Source organism: Coturnix japonica, chromosome 2 (assembly GCF_054131305.1).
Source record: "Coturnix japonica strain WE chromosome 2, WE-NBRP24, whole genome shotgun sequence".
NCBI lineage: Eukaryota > Metazoa > Chordata > Aves > Galliformes > Phasianidae > Coturnix > Coturnix japonica.
The window spans coordinates 75,089,167-75,109,707 of NC_140664.1; the positions used below are offsets into that span (position 1 = coordinate 75,089,167).

Consider the following 20,541-nt stretch of genomic DNA (forward strand, 5'->3'; position numbering starts at 1 on the left):
AGAAACACTGTGCCATGATTTACGTCCCATCTCAAATCACATGGGCTGTAGATATGAATAAGATGGGAAAAAAAATACAAATATGAAAAAAGCAACTAGCCTATAGAATGCTATACAGAAAGGTGGGGGGAGCAAGCTGAAGCAACCTACTACATAAATATCCAAGTGCTAGTCAATCCTTCCAACAAAACACTGTCCATACACAAACAGCACTATTCACAAAGATGACAAAGGGCTCTGTCAGCAGGCCTCACACAGCCACAGTATTTGTCTCAGGACAACTGGTCTCACAGAAATACAAATTTCAGAGGGGAAAATAAAGAAAAACCACATCAGACTGAAGTGCTGAGCATTCTCAGTTTTATTCCCTCATCCTGTTCTTCCTAGCAAATGTATTTACTCAATATATTACTTTAACTACTCTGCTGTTATTTCCTTGATCCCAGCAGTAAAATACATGTGGATGAACAATTATTTCTTCAAAATCCCACAAGAATTTATCACGTCTCTGTGCTGCCTCATCAGTCTTCCAACACGTTGCTGGCCTGCAATATGAAAGGCTTACTTCACTCTTTTAAAAAACAAGTGTATTCAAGACAACTCACATGAATTAACTGCCTAGCCAACCTTTATTAACAAGCTTTACAATTTTACTTTGTTTATTCTACACTACAAATGCACAGGCATTACCAAAAGACAAAACAGAATTTGAAAATACTGTGCTTTTACTGTGGAATACTTTCTGTATCAGCAGCTGAAGAAGCATTAGATTTAAAGCCTAAGGGTAAAAAGTGTATTCTTTTCCCTTAAAATTACCTTAATTGCAACAAGCGATACTGAGTTATAGGCAGTGATGCTAAGAAATATTCATTAGAAATTTTAAAATATAATTCAATTTAAAATTCTTCCTACTCAAATATCAGTGAAGTTTTAAAATGGATTTGCTTAATCCCGTTCTTATTTCCTGATACAACTGTGCTCTGGTTATGTTAAAGTTTACAGCTAGGATTGATATAGTCAATTATACTTCATAGTTATTTAGGCATACCTATCTTCTAGCACTACAATTGAATGTGTTAAAACACTCTGACTTCACAGTGCTCAAAAAAGGTATTACCTCCTCTGACTTGTTAAAGGACTTATTATTAACTAAGTATATTCTCAATTTAAATGCTGGTTTAAATTAAAGAATCACATCATTACAGGAGTTGGATCTATAGAGATTACTGAGTCTACCTCCCTGCTAAAGCAAATTCCTTACAGCAGGTCATACGGGTAGGCATCTTGAATATCTCCAAATAAGGGGATTCCACAACCTCTCTAGACAGCCTGTTCCAGTGCTTCATCACTGACAGAAGTTCTTCCTTGTGTTAGTATGGAACTTCCTGTGTTCTAGTTTTCTACTTGCTGCCTCTCATTCTACTGCCGTTAGCCCACCCCCATTAACTTGACTCCCGTGCTTTAGATTCTTATAAACAGTTATAAGAACCCCTCTCAGTCCTCTCTTCTCCAGGCTGAAGAGTTCCAGGTCTCTCACTCAGCATTTCCTCATAAGGAAGATGCTCCAGGCTCCTCATCATCCCTGCAATCCTCCAGCTTGACTTCCTTCTAGGAGATCCCTGTCTTTCTTAAATTGAGAAGCCTTCTCTGCAGGGCTCCTTTCCAGCAGGTCAGCCCCTAACCTGTACTGATGCATGTAGCTACTCCTACCCTGGTGCAAGACTATACACTTGCTCGTGTAAGAAAAGAAAGTGTGACAGAAAGAACATGACTAGGATTACTAACTTCTTAGTCACTAAGCTAGAAAAGAGAATATATTGGGTCCATGGCATGCTGCATTCTAGCACAATGGGCTCTCAAGCAGCTTTGTGTTTTATTATCTTTAATGTTATCAGGTAACAAATACTCTAAGTCTATAAACATAAGCAAGCCTTAAGCCAGATAAAGCACAGTACAGAGAATAAAAAACCTTTGCCTGAAAGGTCTCAAGAAGGCCATATATTTTGATTATGTCAGAGATCCCTTCTGTGGCATCAGATACTTGAAAATAACAGCCTTTAAAGCAAGTCTGAGTGAAAACTTAACGCAGAGCTCAGTATACATATCTCAAACTATGGCACATGGAAGTATTCCCCATTTGACTCGACAGAAAACAAAAGTAACATAATACCCCTCATCTTGCATTATCGACCCAAGATGTATGCACTGAATGGATGGACACAGCTACTCAAGTCAGGAAGAAATACAAAACATGGAAGAACAAAATATTTACTAGTAATAAAGAACAAGGTGTTATTTTATGTTGCAGACACATATGACAAAAGAATCTCAAGTTAACGCCACATCCATTACATACTAAGAGAATTCAAACACAGTCATTGTCTCAGTTTTTCTTTAAAACCAATTGCAATCAGTGCGCTAAAAGATCAAGTTCCACACTGTTCTAGTAGGCTCCATCATGGGTCTGAAAGGAAAACTCAGTAGACGCTACGGTCAAACGAATTCTTAAGCAGGTGATAATACAGGAATTAAGACGTGCAAGATCTTTTAACCAGGGTTTATTTTTTAAAGTTATTTTATTTTAAAATAACAGCATCTTACATAAAAACAGAATTTCTTTTCCGCCCACATACTTAGTTCAAGTCTTCATGCATTCAGTAGAATTTCTGTTTGTAGAACAGACATTAAACTAAAACCTACAACAAGAACACAATGGAAAAAAACAGCAGTACCAGAGTAAGATGCACTGCAGGGTGGGGGAATAAAACAAACACAGTGAGGTTTGTAAGTCCACAATTATTATTACTCACCAGGGCATCCTGCACTGGATTCTGACTTGAACCAACTATAAATGGCTTGCAAAATAAAGATAACATAATTCTGCTACCTGGTCTCACACCAAACAGCAACCTGTTGCTTACACAGATGGACAGTTTTCAAAGGAACTATATTCAAAGAAATAGACTAATACTCTAATACACAGGTGATACAATTTGTCCTTTAGAATATTATTATCACCTGTCTTTATACTTTGAGTCTCACCACTTTCCTTCTCTTGGATCTGGAAGCAAGGAAACCCATTAAATCTAAGTGGAAAGTAAAGGTAGACACAAAGGAAAGTCTTTAACAGTTGTTACCTGTAAAGTTGAGTGTTACACGGTGCCGTGCGTTCTGTTCGTGCCCGGGTATCCACAGCTGGACCAGATGCCGACACAACAAGGGAGTGCGTGGCAAAAGGCATTTTATTAAAACAAACAGACCCTTATATAACTTTTGGTTATCGCCGTGGTAGGCGATGTATCGATGTAGTGTATTAGGTGGTAGGCGGGGTCACAGGATGTGACGGGACAGGTCCCTCCTCCTTAGTTAATATTCATGATGGGCGGGATTAGCCCCGCCCACTTTCTAGCAGGTTCTATACCAAAAGTTATATAAGGGTCTGTTTGTTTTAATAAAATGCCTTTTGCCACGCACTCCCTTGTTGTGTTGGCATCTGGTCCAGCCGCGGATACCCGGGCACGAACAGGACGCACGGCACCGTGTAACAGATGAGTAAATATTTATTGTTGCTATTCAAAATGGACAAGTACTAAAAACTTGTTATCGCTTAAAAATTCTGGCAATGTAAGTGTCAAGGACAGACTGAGAACGACAAATGCATTTGTAATTGCTTACCAGGAACTAGAGGTATTTTCTCAGCCCCAGCTTCATTTGCCTGTTAGCTTCGGTGCACTGTACCTTCCCTTTGGAGACAGGCTGAAAGGCAAAATTCAGCACAGTCAGTCCAAATATGAGAACTTGAATAAAAGAAGTGTGAAGACACATAGAAAATACTGACAATTATCCTATAAACACATCAGAAGCATGAGATATTTGTAAGCATGGCTTTAATTATTATGGCCAGAGCTCCAGGGACAAAAACTGATGCTAACAAACGATGAAATACCAAAGATGTCATAATGAGGCAAAATTAAGATATACCTTAAACTTCACAGTAACTCCAGCATGCTAATACAGGTATACTATTTTCCTCATTTAAGTGAAAACACTGCCTCATAGTCCCCTTTCCATTCTGGACATACACAAGATTTGTTTCATTTTTATATTTAAGTTTGTTTCTTTTCCAGATCAAAATTCCAAGCTAATAGTGCAAGATGTCACATAGACACAAAGCAATACATAAAACAGAAATGTCTTACATACAGAAAATAACTTTCCCCTCCTTTCACCACTGCCAGAAAACTGACCAACTTGCTTACAATCCACTTAACCCTTACTGCCTTACAGAATAAAGGATTAAATATGATAAAACTGTTTTGTTTAAGCCTTCTTTCATAAGAACTCAAAATAGCAGTGTCTTCCACACTTCAAATTTGCAATGTATTTCTTCTGCAAATGCATCCTTTTGAAAAACTATATAAGATTCTTAGCTTTTATTTTACCTCAGGTAGAAAATACTCTTACATCAGCTCAACTCTAACTGATAGTAAGGAGACGCTTCTAGCCTTTCTGGTATTTGTAATGTGTGGAAAGTGCAGTAATGACAGCAGCAAGATCCCAGGCTGCAGCAAGTGATGACCTGCTCAAATGCAAAAGCCATAGATGCAGAAATATAGGAAAGAAGCTGCTCACCTTCAGAAGGCCTCAGGTATACAAAGAGCTCCAGGTAAGATACCCTCACCTTCACTGTCAACCTTTAAATGAGGTCTGAGAAGGGGTGGATCCTGGCTCCACCCCTTCCAGTCACTCAGGTGTACTGCTTGCATCTGAGCCCCCCTCAGTTGGCCCTGTCAGGTGCTCAAACACTGGTTCAAGCCATGACTTAGCATTTCCACCACAATACTTCACTTCAGGAACAGCTTCCAGAAAATCATCACTTAACAGTATGAAAAGGTTTAAGTCCTCTTTGAATAAATAAAAGCCCATGGCTTGAGTGGAGCCGGCCCTCTATTGCATGCAAGAGGGCCTAAGCCCACAACACAAGGAGCAGGGGATGAATGAGGACACATGCAAGCTGCTGGTTGCCTTTGGCTTCCAACACCTGGAACACCTGGGTAACCAGAAAGAAACACAAGACTGTGCTGTGCACGCATGAATCCCCAAATGGAAAAATGCAGATGGATAGCATGTCCTTCACCACCACAGTGGTAAAGCTAACAAGATAAAACATTCACATAACAAAAATATGGTCAAAAGAACAAATTTTGCATTAGCAAGACATCCTAGATATGATCATAATCAACAAAAAAGGCTGACGGCGCTGTTTGTAACCAACTTGTCAAGAAAACCACCAGTCAACAAAAAGACACATAGACGGCTACACAGAGATTAGTAGTTAAGAAGTAAAGAATTTCTTCCTAATATCTAGCCTAAATCTACCCTCTTCTAGTTTAAAGTTATTTCCTTTCATCCTGTCTCTACATGCCCTTTCAAAAAGACCCTCCCCAGCTTTACTCTAGGCTCCCTTTAGGTACAGGAAGGCCTTTGTGAGTCTCAGAGTCTTTTCTTCTCCAAGCTGAACAGCCTTAGCTCTCTCAGCCTGTCCTTGTAGGGGAGATGCTCCAGCACTTTGATCATCTTCGTGACCCTCCTCTGGACCCACTCCAATATCTTAATGCCCTTCTTGTATTGAATGCAGTACTCCAAGTGGGGACTCACAAGAGCAGAGTGAAAGGGCAGAATCACCTCCCTCAGCCTACTGGCCACCATCTGCAGGATGTAACCCTGGATACGGTTCACTGCCTGGGCTGCAAGCACAATACGATGCCAGTGTAAACCATGAGGAAGGAAAGGAATTACACAAAGTTACTCTAAGGGGAGTAACTGAAATAGCAGGATGAACCTGGTTAAGAAGGTGGCTTAGGCTGAGCAGCAGAGAGCATTACTTACCAGCAAGACGTGATCTGGAGTATTTTTCATACAGAGAGGGAAGTTATTATAAACTAGATGGGATGAAACACTGGAAAGCACAGCAGAGAAAACTCTTCAGAGTTGATGAGGTCACGGACAAGAACACTTCATAAATCCTGTCTTTCCCTCTTCCCATGATTAGCCTTCTTGGTAAGATCTCACTACATCACATGATCTCAGAGTGGAAATACATTCATTCCCAGTTGAGTTCTTGGTTGGAAAATACCTTCAATTTCATCAGCATTCAGGTTAGAAGTGTCGCTCATATTTGCTAGAACTACTACACACTCAGTTATCTGAGTATTATTAGAAATTTTAACCCCCTATTGCTTATTATTACTTTGGCCTAGTGCTATAACACAAAATTATCCTTCTAATTCCAGACTCTTAAAACACTTTTCATACATGAATGTCAAAGTACTTTACAGATACATCCACTATAAAACATCCTCTTTTTACATCCTTGTTTTAATTATTATTACCGTTCTCATGGTCTTCAAACACCTTGCACGTCAGTTCAGAAGGAAATAATTTAGGAACGTAGATGAATATGAAACACGGAAGTTTTAAGAAGCAGAGATACTCAATGCCTTCTTTAGATAGATACTACCTAGATTTTGCTCACAACAGGGAATGGCTGGATCATATAATTCATTACGACTCCGACAATCAAAAATTTCCCTTGGTTTATAGTCCTTATCGTAAAGGTTCTAAAATAACCCAGATTGGATCTCACTGTGTGTGACACTGTCCGTCAGCAACTAACAGCTGGAAAGAAGAGAAAGAAGGAGCACCACAGCAGCAGGGAAAAGTGAGAAAGTTTTCACAGACTGGAAAATAATAATTAAGAGATGGTAATATCGCAGCAATCAATTATCATTCTGACCCCAAAAGGAAAATAATCAACATGAGCAGCAGCATAGCAGGAAAGCACATGTTCTCTTCAAGTGTTGAGTGCCATGTCATAAAGCTGAAATAGTGCACCATAAGGAACAATTTGGCAACGTACAACATAACATCCAGCATGTACTGGAGAATATAACAGCTGTTTCCTTTCACAGCAGTCCAACATCTCTTCAGGTATGTCATCCAAATTCCTTTCTTTTTTTTTCCCCCCTCCTTTTGAGCAGCTACACATTTAAAATACTACTAACATACTAGTAACTATTCGAGATACCCATATTACTGGATTATTCTCAAATTGAGGAAATGTCCACAAGTTGTACCAGAGGAGATTTAGATTAGACATAAGGAAAAACCTTTTCTCTCAGAGAGTGGTCAGGCATTGGAATAGCTGCCCAGGGAGGTGGTGCAGTCGCCATGCCTGGCAGTGTTCAAGATGCGTCTGGATGAGGAGCTACAAGGTATGGTTTAGTGGCTTGTGGTAGCAACGGTAATGGGAAGATGGTTGGACTGGATGATCTTGTAGGTCTCTGCTTTAAAGTGGTTCTTCATTTCTGAAGTCAGATAAAGGTTAAGACACGAAGGGGAGACAAGAGAAGAGTCTCTTTGGTGTGTTTCCTTTACATTTGATAGTACACTACTGCTTATTTTAAACGTAATAAACATTATTATGCTTATTTTATTATATAAGCATTATATAACATTATTATGCTTATTTTAAACATAATAAGCCAGGGCAAGTTTAGGTTGGATATTAGGAAGAACTTATTTACAGAAAGGGTAGTTAGGTACTGGAATAGGCTCCCCAGGGAGGTGGTTGAATTGCCATCCCTGGTTGTATTTAAGAGCCGTTTGGATGTGGTGCTCAGGGATATGATTTAGTGTAGGGTTTTTAGAGTTAGGGTACTGGTTAGGCTGCCGTTGGACTTGATGATCTTCAAGGTCTTTTCCAACCTGGGTAATTCTATGATTTTATGATAATAAGTTTTGATACTTCTTTAAAAAAATGGTTATAAAATAAATAAAGAACCTCAATCACTGTCAAGGACATTCAGAAACAGGATTAACACCCTAAGCCATTTCTAAATCACCTATAATTACCTTACAAATATTAAACCAAGTGCTCTTGCAACCAAAATTTACCTAATACCTTTTGCTTTCTTCCTAATTACTCCCACATCTTCCATAGCTGATGGCTGTACTATCAATATTCTACTTAATGAAAATAATAAAGCTTACTCTAAGATTAGATAGAGCCATTGCCACGCTCACCTACAGAATACCTTCATATAATTTCTCTGAACTCTCAAAGCTAGGTTTCGTTTTGCACATGACATCTTTTAAGCTGCCTGAAACCCATGACCAAAACAAAGGATGGGGTTGCTGAAATCTATGGATTAAAACTGTTCTGCTTTAACACATATTAAGCACCCCAACTGCTGAAAACTACAAGGATGGGGGAGCACTGGTAATACATGTAGATTCTACTATTGGCATGGCAGACTGGGCTAGCAACATAGCTTGGGCTACAAGGATTCAGTCCTCCACCCAGAGTTCTTCAGGTTCTTTAAATACAGGGTTTTTTGAACCATGCGTTCAGCAAAGTTTTCTGTTTGTGTTTCCAGAAGGCCAAAAGCTGGCGTAAAAGACATTGTAAAAGGAAGGCCTTGACAACGTGACGCTCATTGTGATGTCTCCATTGCTTCTATTTTCCTAAAAAAAATAATAAAATAAAATAAAAAAGCATTTCCTGTATCATTTCTAGTTTGGATTTGGACAAAAAGAAAACCCAAGAAATCTGGAATGTGTGGAAAATGTCAGTTTCCAGAAGCCTAAAAGGGCTGCTCTAATATAAAGACCACATGAGCATTCATGCAAAAAATTTGAGACACATCAGTGATATTAATTATACTAGGAACTACTTTAGTTTCTTTATTATGAAATAATTGCATCACATGTACAACTGACACAAATAAAATACCCATGCATACATATACAATGAGTTTAATTAGCAGCAATTGAAATACTTTTGCCAGAGATGCATGTAGAATAAATATAAACACATCCTATGTACAAAATGTGCTATGAAGCAAGTAAGAATATAAAGAATTCATATTATAATATTGTCAACACAGGTGGGGCAACATATATGTTAAGTTACAAGGCCAAATTTCTTCTGTAGTGGCAAAACTTTCATCAGAAGGGGATGCTATGTGTTCCCAGCAGGAACAGTACCAGGATGCCTCAGGCATAGAAAACATTAGAGGTGATTATGTAGAATTTGAGTCTCAGCCTTGCTGCAGAGAATAAAATCCAAATAAACAGGCAGAGCCTATTTAAAACTGTTCAGGTACCTGTTGTTCTCTGGGACTGTGTAATACCAAGGCAGTGTGTATATAGGCTGCTGCCTGGGGACTGCCCTCTCCAAGGCCTGTTCTAACACACGTGGGCCTGTGCATTAAATTCAACAACAGCAGCACTATGGCCATTTCTTACAGCTGTAGAGAAAGTTAGGAAAATGATAATGGGGGTTTCCTCTTGCAAATATAAGTGCTGAGACAGGAAAGAACTTGTTAATATCCCTCAGAAGTTCTCACTTCTTAATTCAAACAGCATCTGAGCTGAGTAAAACAACTACGATTTTAATAACACAATTCAACTCCAAGTGGGGTGTTGAAGGGAAGAACGATTCACAGAGCACAGAATAACAGAAGGGCTGAGGCTGGCAGGACCCTGTGGTCCATCTGACCCAATCCCAGCTGCAGCAGGGTGCCCAGAGCAGGGGAATAGGGCTCCTTACTCAGGCAGCTTCCAAGGAAGTGCTGCCTGGTGCTCAGAGGGAGCCTCAACCGGTGCTCACAGCACCGGGCAGCAGCAGGCAAAGCCCATGGTGCATTCAGCCTCTATGACTGAAAACGTGCTTAGAAAATACACATCAACGACCCAACGTTATTCACCTGCTGCTTACTTCCAGGCCCGACCCCAACCCCAACCTTACACCGTTCAACTTCGCACAGCATTCACCCCTCTCCCTCCGCGTTATTTACACTCAACGCCTGCTTCCTCTACGCACCTTTAAGGCCTCAAAGACTCACACAACAACGCAAAAGCCGCACGTACAACCGAGATCCACGCTGCACCAGCACAAAAACACCCCACCGCCCAACTCGGGGCCGCCTCACCGGGCCTAGGCCGTCGGCATCTTCCCCACCCAGCAGCATAAGCCAGCCCTAAGGCTCAAGGCTTAACTCCTCGCAGGCCAGGCCGCCACTCACCGCGTCGCGTCGCCGGGAGCCGCGCATTGAAGGCCGGGTTCAGGAGGCGGCTCCGGGCGCCGCGGGCGGGGAAAAGGGCCCGGGCGGGAGGAGCCGCTTTGAGCCGGCAACATGGCAGCGTCCAGCCGGGCCCAGGTGCTGCGGCTGTACCGTGCTCTGCTGAGAGAGAGCCAGCGATTCAGCGGCTACAATTACAGGTGCTGCTCCTCGTGGAGGTCGGGAAGGGGGAATAACGGGGAGTCTTGGGGTGAGGAGGGTTCAGGACGTTTTCTCTTTGCTCCCTGTGCACGTTTGTAGCTGGAGGACATGGGTGGCTCGGGGCACCTTCAGACCTTCAGCGAAGGGCTGAAGCTGACTGCAGGGAGCTGCACTATCGGCTGTCTGAATGCTGCGGGCTGAGCCTGTGCTGGAGGAGTTCCTGGCTCACACGATGCAGTTTGGGTGCTGTGTGAGGGAGTAGGGCTGCATAGGGTGCCGTGTAGCATGGCTGCTTGACTGTCTGTCTGCTCTGGACAGTGCTTTTAGTAAAGGGCAGCCGGCTGCTGCAGGCACAGGCCTAGCTGTGTGCGGGTCCCTGCTGCCTTGCCCCCTGGCAAGGCTGCTTACCACTCTGTGGTACCACGGAGGCACGTGAGATACCTTCGCTGTGAATCATCTCCAGGCCTGCAAGAACTGCTGAGCTGGAAACAGAAGGTTTTGAACTGGCATAACCACAGCAAGTTCTGTGACCCTTAAGGAATATGTGTTATTTCCTGTGTCAGAGTGCCCTGACAGGAAGCCTGAAGTGCTGGAACTCCTAAGCCCTTATTGCTAACTCCTCAAGTTACCCTCTTTCTGCCTTAGCTCTCCTACTATTGAGCCTTCTTCCTGCCCCAAGTGCTTAGTATTATTTTGAGCAGCAAGGATGTCTGAATGCAACAGGGATGGCATGAGGCTGTGAGCAGTGGTGCGCAGCTCCTAATCTGAATTACATTATTTCCAGCTGGGGTTATCAGTGCAGAAGCTGTGGATTTAAGGAACTATTAGGTTCTCTCCTCTTCTGTAAGCCATACCCAGAGCTTAGGTTCTCCCTACAGAGAGATATGTGTCTGAGGGGTCTAAACCATGTGGATGTTTTGGCTTATGGTTAAAAACTGGCCATCATACAGCATCAGGTGGACTAGTGAGTGTTTTTATGCTAACAAATTTTGCAGCTTGGAAATCAGAAGGTACATGTTTACCTTGGGTATTAGCTGTTTCTTGGTGCTGTGTTGGGGTGCATGCTTTCACTTTCCTTAAGAAAAGATCTCAGTTTTATATATAGACCTTTCCTTAGATACTATAAAACCAGTGAACGTGTAAAATCATAGAATATCCTGAGTTGGAAGGAACCTACAAGCATTATTCAGTCCTGTTTCTCATAGGACCACCTGAAATTCAAACCCTGTGTTTGAGAGCATTGTCCAAATGCTCCTTGAGCTCTGGCACTGGGGTTGTGCCCACTGCCCTCTGGTGCAGACCCTGTCCCTGACCCCCAGCTGCCCCTCCCCTGGCACAGCTCCGTGCTGTTCCCTCGGCCCCTGTCGCTGTCACACAGAGCAGAGCTCAATGCTACCCCTCCGCTCCCTGTGAGGAGCTGCTGTCGCCATGTGGCCTCAGCTCCTCTGCTGTGGGCTGAACAAACCCAGGGACCCCAGCTGCTCCACCTGCATCTTGCCCTTTGGACTCTTATCCACCTTTGTAGCCCTCGTTTGGATGCTCTTTTAATAGTTCAGGGAAAGCCCAGTCTGGGAACTGCAGCCCAGGGCTGAGAGCAGGACTGAACTGGGTAGGCAGAGAGAGCCCAGGGACAGCTGGGACGAGTGCCTTCTTCTGGCCCAGGTGCAGCAGTGCTTTTGCTTAGACGTCATTTACTACTTTATACCAAAAGTATGCCTCTCTAAAAGAGTTTGTGAACACCAAATGCAATAGCAATTTCTAGCAAGAAGCAGTAGGCAGCTGTTACACCTAGAGATCTGCCACGAACACAACAGCCATCCTGCATTGCTGTTTGTTTACACTGCATGCACCGCTAACATGGGCACCGTGTGAGCTTCTTCCCTGCCCTGATAAGCAGTTCTCCTGCGTCCTTGTGGCTGCTGTAATATGATATTAAATTTCTTCCAGGGCATGGCAGTGACTTTGTATACAACTAGTTTGTTGTGAAGAAATAAGATAAATCATAGTGATTCATGTTTTCAGCTGCAGAAATTCAGAATGCTGTTGCAAGCAGTGCATAAGTGTGCATCTGAAGGATGGTCCGCTGGTCGTTGTCTCCATGTTTGCTTTCTGTGCTTTTTCTCTTAAGTGTATGTGTAGATTGTGATGTAAAATTGAGTATTTTTGCTCTGTAAGCATTCTAGTAATTCATGTAATACATTTTATTCTGCCGCCCAGCAGAACTTTTAGTGCTGTAACTGTGAAGAACAGCGTTAAAACCTTTAAGAAACAGAGGTCACCGCTGACTGTCTGAGAGTAACAGCACACAGGGTTGTCTCTGGAGTCCTGCACTAAGTGTTAAGGAGACTTCTGCAGCCCAGGTGTGCTGCCAGATTTTAACATCAGGGGAGAACTTAGCAGACAGTAAGTAATTTCATGTCTGCCATTCTGCTCTATCAACCTTACAGACAATCTGAAGAAAGGAACTTGATTTGTACTCCTGGAAAATCAATATATGAAGAGGAAAGGTGTCAAGTTTTCAGTCAAGAAAGGTAGTTCGTAATGAGGGTATCCTTTTTTTGGTATGTTTGACAAAAAGGAGATCCTCTGATAGTTTGTAGTGTGATAGGTTACGATCTCAGGAGGAGGTGGCCTCTGCTATTTAAATGACAAATGAAATTCTATTTAGATTTGTTTTAAAATGCTTTTGTTCGGCATTAAAAATATATATATACAACTCGTGAAATGTGTTTTTAGTGGGGATGCTAAGTCATGGCTTGAAGCAGTGACTGAGCACCTGGTGGGAAGGCAGGGCCAACCCAGGGGAGCTCAGATATGAGCTAATCCTTCCCAGATCTCATTTAAGGGTTGGCAGTGGAGGTAAGGATGTTTTGCTGGAGATCCCTGTATACCTGAGGCCTTCCAAAAGTAGTCGGATTCTTTCCTTTATTTCTGTGTCAAGAGCTTTTGCATTTAAGCAGATCCCCACTTGATGTGAACTAGGACTTTGCTGCTCTGCTGTCATTGCTGCTCTTTCCATCATGTTACAGTGTTACAACTGTTAAAACAACTGATTGCAAATAAGGATCAGTATGGTTGGATGGTTTGTTTGTTCCTATTTTGAATGAAAACACAGTAAGTAAGCACTCAGGGCTTTTACTATGTAGGGCAGAGCATGATCTTAAAATGCTTTTAGATATTAGAGCTGCTCTTCTGAAACATGAGTTGGATTTCTGTGGTTTTGCAGTAGACTCCATATCTAAATTAAATGTAAACAATGTTTTTTTAATTTCTTTTAGTTAGTGACAGTGAGCTACTAAGCCCATAAATCCCATTGGATAGGAAAAAAATCTCTTGTTGTCAGCACTGTTGAGACTGGCATGGCCATCTAGGTGTTCTGTATCTAAAGGTCTAGTAACTCTTAGTGACCTATAGTAAATGCGTGTGTGTATATGTGTGTGTGGGTATATATATATGTGTGTGTGTATACATATATATACATATACATGTATATATACGTATGTATGTGTATATATACTTATACATGTGTATACATGTATATATAAATACTATATACATATACGCACATGTATATATATGTAGACGCATATGTACGTGTATATGTACATGTATATATATGTAGACATATGTATGTAGGCGTATGTATGCGTGTATATGTATGTGTATGTAGGCATGTATTTGCGTGTATATATGTAGACGTATGTATGCGTGTATATATATCAGTGTGTGTGTAGACACATATATACATACATTCTTTATGTATACATATATATGTGTATATATGTATACACACACTGATATATATACATATCCGTATATATATGTGTATATGTATACACACACTCACTGATTAGCAGAAGATTTCAGTTGACAGAAATTTCAGTGTATGCAAGAACTTATCTGTCCTTCTCAAACAGGAGAATAGAAAAATATACAGTATTTAATGCCAGCTTTTGTTAGGTAAAGGTTGATCTGTAGCAAAAATAAACTAAGAGCTGCCCTTGGACATTTGGTTGAGTAGTCTGCTTTACTGATGCACCATTTCTCACTGTTTCTCTTGCTGTTCACATAATGTTGGTCTTGTTACGTTTTGAGTCTTAACTGCTACCTCATTTAAATTCTTACTCAGATACCTAATGTGCTGATCAGCTTAGGCTAAGATGAGGAACGAGGACAAAGAAAAGTCAAAACAATGAATTATATGTCAGTGTACCGCTCTGTGCTCTCCTGCAATGAAGAAAGGTGTGAAACCTTGCTTTAAACAGCTCGACCATCAATTTAACACAAAATATTCAAAACAATCCTAAATGTGTCTACCTTGTTACTTCCTGGATGGACTTTCCATTTTTTTATTGATCAAAATCATAATCAAAAGTTCTATCATATCTGTATTAAATCTTATCTTGGCTTTCTGCCTTATTTTTATCCATCCTCCAGGTGTTTATTTTTCTTAGAAGCTCATTTTGATGCTGTCCATGGTGTCAGGAGTTCCTTGAGAGTTGTTATCAGTTGCTTGAGAATTAATGCAATTTTTTCTCCTTCCCTCTTTGCCAGGTGGGCCCAGATGTGCCATTCAGCTCCTTAAAACTTTGTCTCAAATAGAAGGGACTGTTTCTTATTGGTTCTCCTCTTGATGCTTGTGATTGATGGGATCCACCAGCAGGTTGTTAACTCTTGGTGGCACGTTACTGTGTATTGGGGTGGGGAGGAAGCTAGGTTGTGATGTTATTAAAAATATATAAGTGTACATCCAATCAATAGTGAGGAAATAGAGACATGCCATGCTGTAGGAAGTATTGTGTTTCGTCTTAAGTGGTAGTCTGTGACTGAGACAAGAAACACAGAAATTAAATCAGTTAATTCTATCCAGCAGAGCTGTCTCTCTCCCTTGTAAGAGAGAGATGACAGACATGCAGATTTAGGATCTGTTTTTACCTTGGCTGCACAAGGAAAATAAAGAACTTTCCCCCTTCCAAGAGTCTAACTGTTGTCTATGCTCCTGGTAATAGTGAACCTAAGGGTTTTTTAGTTGGTCTCCTGCATGATGAGTATATGAAATATATTTTAAATATATAAATATTTTTAATATGAAATTTAATATTTTTATATGAAATATATTTTAAAAAATAAAAATTTTTAAAAATAGCTGTGATATTTTGGGGCTGAGAATGCAGTGGTATTTCTGTCACGCACTGTTTCAGACGCTCGTTTTGGCTTGGCAGCTGCATGACCCAAATTGTGGACTAACAGGAGCTGAGCATCTGTGAGTCAGTTTTGTAGGGCATTCAGATGTTTGCGGTTGGTGTAATTAATGGATCACTTTCTCAGAGAGTTAAGTTTTGGAAGTTATTTCAGTGACTACGTACCAAGCAGATGGTATCTGGGCATCTTCTGTATCTAATTCAGTGAGAAGCAATCCGTCTTTGAATAGAAGTGTCAATAGAGCGAGCTGGTACTTTTAGGATTGGAGCTCTGTGAAGGACTAAATTTACCACACTCTGAATTGTAGTAAAATGTGGGGATGGATGAGCTTTCTAGGAAAAGAAAAAGAGGCACAAAAACAAATGTTATTTGGATTGTAAGACTTTGGATCTGATAGTATTTCCATTTGCCTTCAGTATTCTATTTTGGAAAGTCAGCTAAACACTCTGTTCCAAAAATGTCAAGACAAAACTGTTGGATACCATCAGAACATTCTTTGAAATGAGATTATAAACCAACTGGAAACAATTTTGCAAAATATTATGATTTGGATGGTAACTTTCGCAGTGGAAAGCACTTCCACTGGAGTTGTAGATTGAGTTTGTCAAGAGTTGCTTTCCTGGACTTGTCATTTTGCAAATGCATTCGCTTTATCCCTGTAAAACTATGCCCTTCTAAATTCTAAGGGATATCTGTAGATCGATTTTGATGTAATTTCATTGATTCCAATTTTTACTTATTATTTTCCCACAAGAGAGTTTCAAGTGGTAGTAACTTACAAGGAAGAATGTGCAACATGTATTTGGCACCCAAAGTTGTGCCAAACTGTGGGGGGAAGAAAATCTTTTATGTTTGGAAAGCAGATGAGTAGAGTCAGTAGAGTCTTCCTTGAAAGACTGATTAATGTACTTTATAATCTTAGCGAAGACACTCAAATTGAGTAAATCTGATGTTGTTGTTAATGTCTTGGATATTTGCATTCTTTATATAGCACAGTAGAACAGGACATTCTTCTTCTTTAGGACTTAATTACCATTGGAATTTGTTTGAGAACTAATGAGACTAATGGAAAGATTAGTGCCTCAGGTGATGATTTACTCCAGTACATGTGTGCTTATGACTTCTGGTAAAGGAAATAACTTCATGTAGCGATACTTCTTAAGTACTGGAGTACTTTCCAAGCTCATCTCCCTTTCTTGTTCTTGGATATGGCTTTAACGTTTAGCTCCTGGCTGTATCTTCCCATATACTGTCCACAGTAGGAAGATCCTGACCTCTTAACTTTGAGTCTTACTCAAGGCACATTAGGCACAAGCTGTTATTGCAAGAATAGTGTAGAAGATCAGAGCTCTGAATTAAAAATTAAAAAATAAATCAAAGTAATTCTGAATAAAACAAACAAACAAACAAAAAGCCCAAAACCAGAAACGTTATAGTTTCTGGATGTTATAGTGTGGAATACTGATAACAAAACATCATGGTTTTATGATTCTTTTTAAGTTGCACTACAAATGAATTTCCTTTGAATTGCAGTGTTCTTCTATCTTGACCTTATGATTGAAGAGATGCTTAGCTTAGATTGTGAGAATGCTGATTTATAAGTCAGCAGAACAAACTGTATTCTTTTATGCAATTCAGCAAACCAGTATTTAAATAAATACAGCTCCATGAAATTTTTATGTCAAATCAGACAGAGTTTCAAATGTTAATTCAGATTCTGAATGTGATACTAGTCAGAGTCTCCAGGAACTTCATTGCCACGTCTTGACACTCCCCCTGAGTCTCCTTGTTTGGCATGTCCTGGTTTGAATCCATTCAAGGCCTATTTCCACACTGTTAGCTAATATAAAATTAAGATTAGTCTCATTTTAGCTGCCGGAGGAAAGTATTTTTCTATTTAATCACTTAGAAGATATCACTGATCCATTCAACTTTATTTTGGCCTTAAATACCTATGAGAAGAATTCAGTCTTTCTTCTGAAGTTGTCATAGAGTTGTCCAAGTCTTTCTCATGCACACCATGTGATTCCTTCTTGTGAGTATTTGCTTGTTGTTTCTTGTTAGTAGTTCTTCACCATTACTATTTGTTACTCCAGCAAATATACGGAATATCACTGTGCTGAGTTGCAGTCACAGGCAAGTTTAAACACCTGTGCATTATATGTTTAAGTGGGAAGAATGCAGACACAGATCTTTTAAGAGCATTGGTGTTGCTTGCCTGTTCAACCATTGTTCAGCACTGAATTTGGTTAAATGTGATGCTAGATTTGGCCCTTATTCAGAAGAACAACAAATATCATAGATGTTTACTTCTAATCATGTCATGGAGACATACTATCACTTATCAACATGTTGTTGCCCTGCTACTTTTCAGATTTTGTCTTAGTAATATTACATGGTAAGTTTTCTTCAGAATGTTGACAGTCTTCTTCCATCCGAGCTGGATGCATTTATCATGTTGAGGGAGAGCTTTAATAAGCCATCTTACACAGGTTATGAATACAGAAGGCCTTTCTCAGGGAATTCCTCTCTTACAAGGCATCTGTCATTCTAACTTGATTTTCTTTTATCAGTGCAGAACTAAGCTGGTGGTTTGCCCAGAATAATTTCAGCAGACGTCTTTAAGAATGTGCCCATGTGTTTTTGTTTTAGGTATGGCTTGTTCATGTCCAATTTCAGACCACGTTCTGTTTTGATTCTGTATTCTCTACTCTCTGGATCCATATTCTGCACTCAGATCTCATCTCTTTCCTCCAAACCAGCATTTTGCAAACATCTTAAGTGTGAATAGATTTGCTGAGTGGCGAATAGTGCTGTTCATTCTGTTACAGTTTCACCTGATATGAACTCTGAGGCACAGTAAAGGTGAACTACAATAAACTGAATTCAGTAGTGCTGTGGACCAGGTAGTTGAGCCCTGAGTCTCAGCTTCTCTTCATAAGGGAGGTGCAGCAGACCCCATATCATCTTTGTGACCCTCTGCTTTTCTTTCTCCAGTAGTTCCCGTCTTTCTTGAACTGAGAAGCCCAGAACTGGACACTGTACTCCAGATGTGGCCTCACTTGGACAGGGTAGAGGGGGATGATTGCCTCCATCCTTTTAATACACCTCAGGATCCCACTGGCCTTCTTGGCCATGAGGGCATGCTGCTAGTTCATGGCCAGCCTGTTTTCCACCAGGACACTCAGGTCTTTCTCTTCAGAGCTCCTTTCCTGCTGGTAAGCCTCTAACCAGTGCTGGTGCACGCAGTTAATTCTTCCCAGGTGCAGGTCTCTACACTTGCTGTTAATTTGTTTAAATAACATTAGACTTCTTTCTTCTTTGGAAAATGTCTTCAAATCAGTACAGATCAAATGAATGCTGTGTTTCGAAAGAGGCAGTACCTACTGCAATACACCCTAGAAGACAATAGCTTGAATCATGCTGTGTACTTCTGGTAGAAGTGTGTGTTGTTGTCTTGATAATAACCTATTACAAAGCTCCAGAAAACATTTCTGATCCACTTAAAATATTACAGCATGTTTCTAGTCCAATAAGTTATCAAATAGGTCTTTAAATGAATGGTCTTTGTATGTAAACTAGTTTTGAATGGATTAACACTTAATTGATTTAAATAATTTTAAATAATTGATTCATTTAGATAAGTAATTATTTATTTTAAAGTAATTTACTACCCAAAATAAATGAGATGTCTCACTAATAATGCTTGCCTGGAGAAGGTTGTGGGGTGACCTCATTGCAGCCTTTCAATACCTGAAGGGAACCTATATCCAGGAGGGAAGTAAACTCTTCGAAAGGACTGGTAAGACCAGGACAATGGGAAATGGATTTAAGTTGAAAGAGGGAAGATTTAGGTTGGATGTTAGGGGGAAGTTCTTCACTAGGAGAGTGGTTAGGCCCTGGAACAGGCTGCCCAAGGAGGTTGTGGATGCCCCGTCCTTGGAGGTGTTCAAGACCAGGTTGGACGGGGCCCTGGGCAACCTGATCTAGTAAATGTGTATGTTTGGTGGCCCTGCCAGGCAGGGGGGTTGGAGCTACATGATCCTTGAGGTCCCTTCCAACCCAGGTCATTCTGTGATTCTGTGATTTTTCTCCTGAATTTACAACATTGGGAAGGGTTAAGTGTTTTGCTGACAAAACAGTGAGAGGTGTATCTGGTGTAGTACAGAATATGACATCTAAACAAGTTTTCTGATTTCCAGAGCTACTGAGTACATTTCTTCCTGAATTTGTTAATGTAGCATTTTTGATAGCACTTTGTATTGTTTGGCAAGTAAATACTCCATATTGTAATTCTTCATCCTGTGAACAAATGGCGGTATTTACTAACATATGGATTTTGAGACTTGATTTTTTTGTTGTTGTTGTTTCCAACAATTTGTTGAAATTCTTGAAGGAGAAACAGTCTATCAGCACAAGTTATTGCTGCCATTAAGCACTGACCTGGTGCTTCAGTGGCTTCTGTCGATAATTTGTTCTGAGATTGGAAATCTTTCTGCTGCCCTGGGAAATGGAAGGTCTTGTCATGTGTCAAAGGGAAGGTAATCTGCCCTAGTCAGAAGATGTTATAGTGAAAACTTTATTATGATAAATAGACCACTCATCATGCATCTTTTCCTCTTTTAATATCTCATGTGGTAACCTTAGCCTGTACTCGTATGAGTTACTGAGTTTTAAGCCTGAGGTTAATTCCACTTTTTAAAGTAATTGTTATCTGGGAGGAACTTCTCCCATAAGCACGTGGCTATAAGGAATGAATCTATATGGTTTATTCTTTTTTATAAATAAAGGACAGAAAGTGTTGTCATCACTCATGCTAATGAATCTGTGTTTTCTCATGCCTTTTAATTAGCTTTTAAGTACTATCTTAGCTTTTTTGGGGGAGGACCCCATTATTGCCTTGAAATGTGGAAATGTTCTGTGATGCATGGATGTACCAGTCTAAAGTAATTCAATATAAAGAAAAAAAAAAGTGTTTTTTTCTTTTCTCTATGTAGCATAAACCTCTAAGAGAGAGTATCAAGAGGCTGATTGGAAAACTCTAAAAAAGAAA

General features: G+C 40.4%; 2 protein-coding genes across 23 annotated transcripts in view; one reads left to right on the forward strand and one right to left on the reverse strand.

Annotated features, from left to right (window-relative positions):
* The window catches only part of FARS2 (phenylalanyl-tRNA synthetase 2, mitochondrial), a 217,093-nt gene extending 206,959 nt beyond the window's left edge, over positions 1–10,134 (reverse strand). For 7 of the 18 annotated variants that reach the window (XR_014943570.1, XM_085540268.1, XM_015854554.3 and 4 more), the window contains exons 1-2: positions 9,887–10,134; positions 3,676–3,756 (exon numbers count right to left, since the gene is read on the reverse strand). The gene's annotated coding sequence lies outside the window, so the exon portion shown is untranslated. Of the gene's footprint in view, positions 1–3,675; positions 3,757–5,658; positions 5,748–5,889; positions 6,137–9,886 lie in introns of all 18 variants that reach the window. The other 11 variants (XM_085540269.1, XM_015854553.3, XM_015854558.2 and 8 more) reach the window with 6 other exon arrangements.
* Positions 10,135–10,188: 54 nt separating this feature from the next.
* LYRM4 (LYR motif containing 4) overlaps positions 10,189–20,541 on the forward strand; it is a 76,905-nt gene continuing 66,552 nt past the window's right edge. For 2 of the 5 annotated variants that reach the window (XR_014943573.1, XM_015854564.3), the window contains exon 1: positions 10,189–10,285. Coding sequence is in view for 3 of the 5 variants with exons in the window: in XM_015854564.3 (XP_015710050.1) it covers positions 10,200–10,285 (86 nt within the window). In the remaining 2 variants the exon portion in view is untranslated. Of the gene's footprint in view, positions 10,304–18,485; positions 18,707–20,541 lie in introns of all 5 variants that reach the window. The other 3 variants (XR_014943572.1, XM_032442489.2, XM_085540274.1) reach the window with 2 other exon arrangements.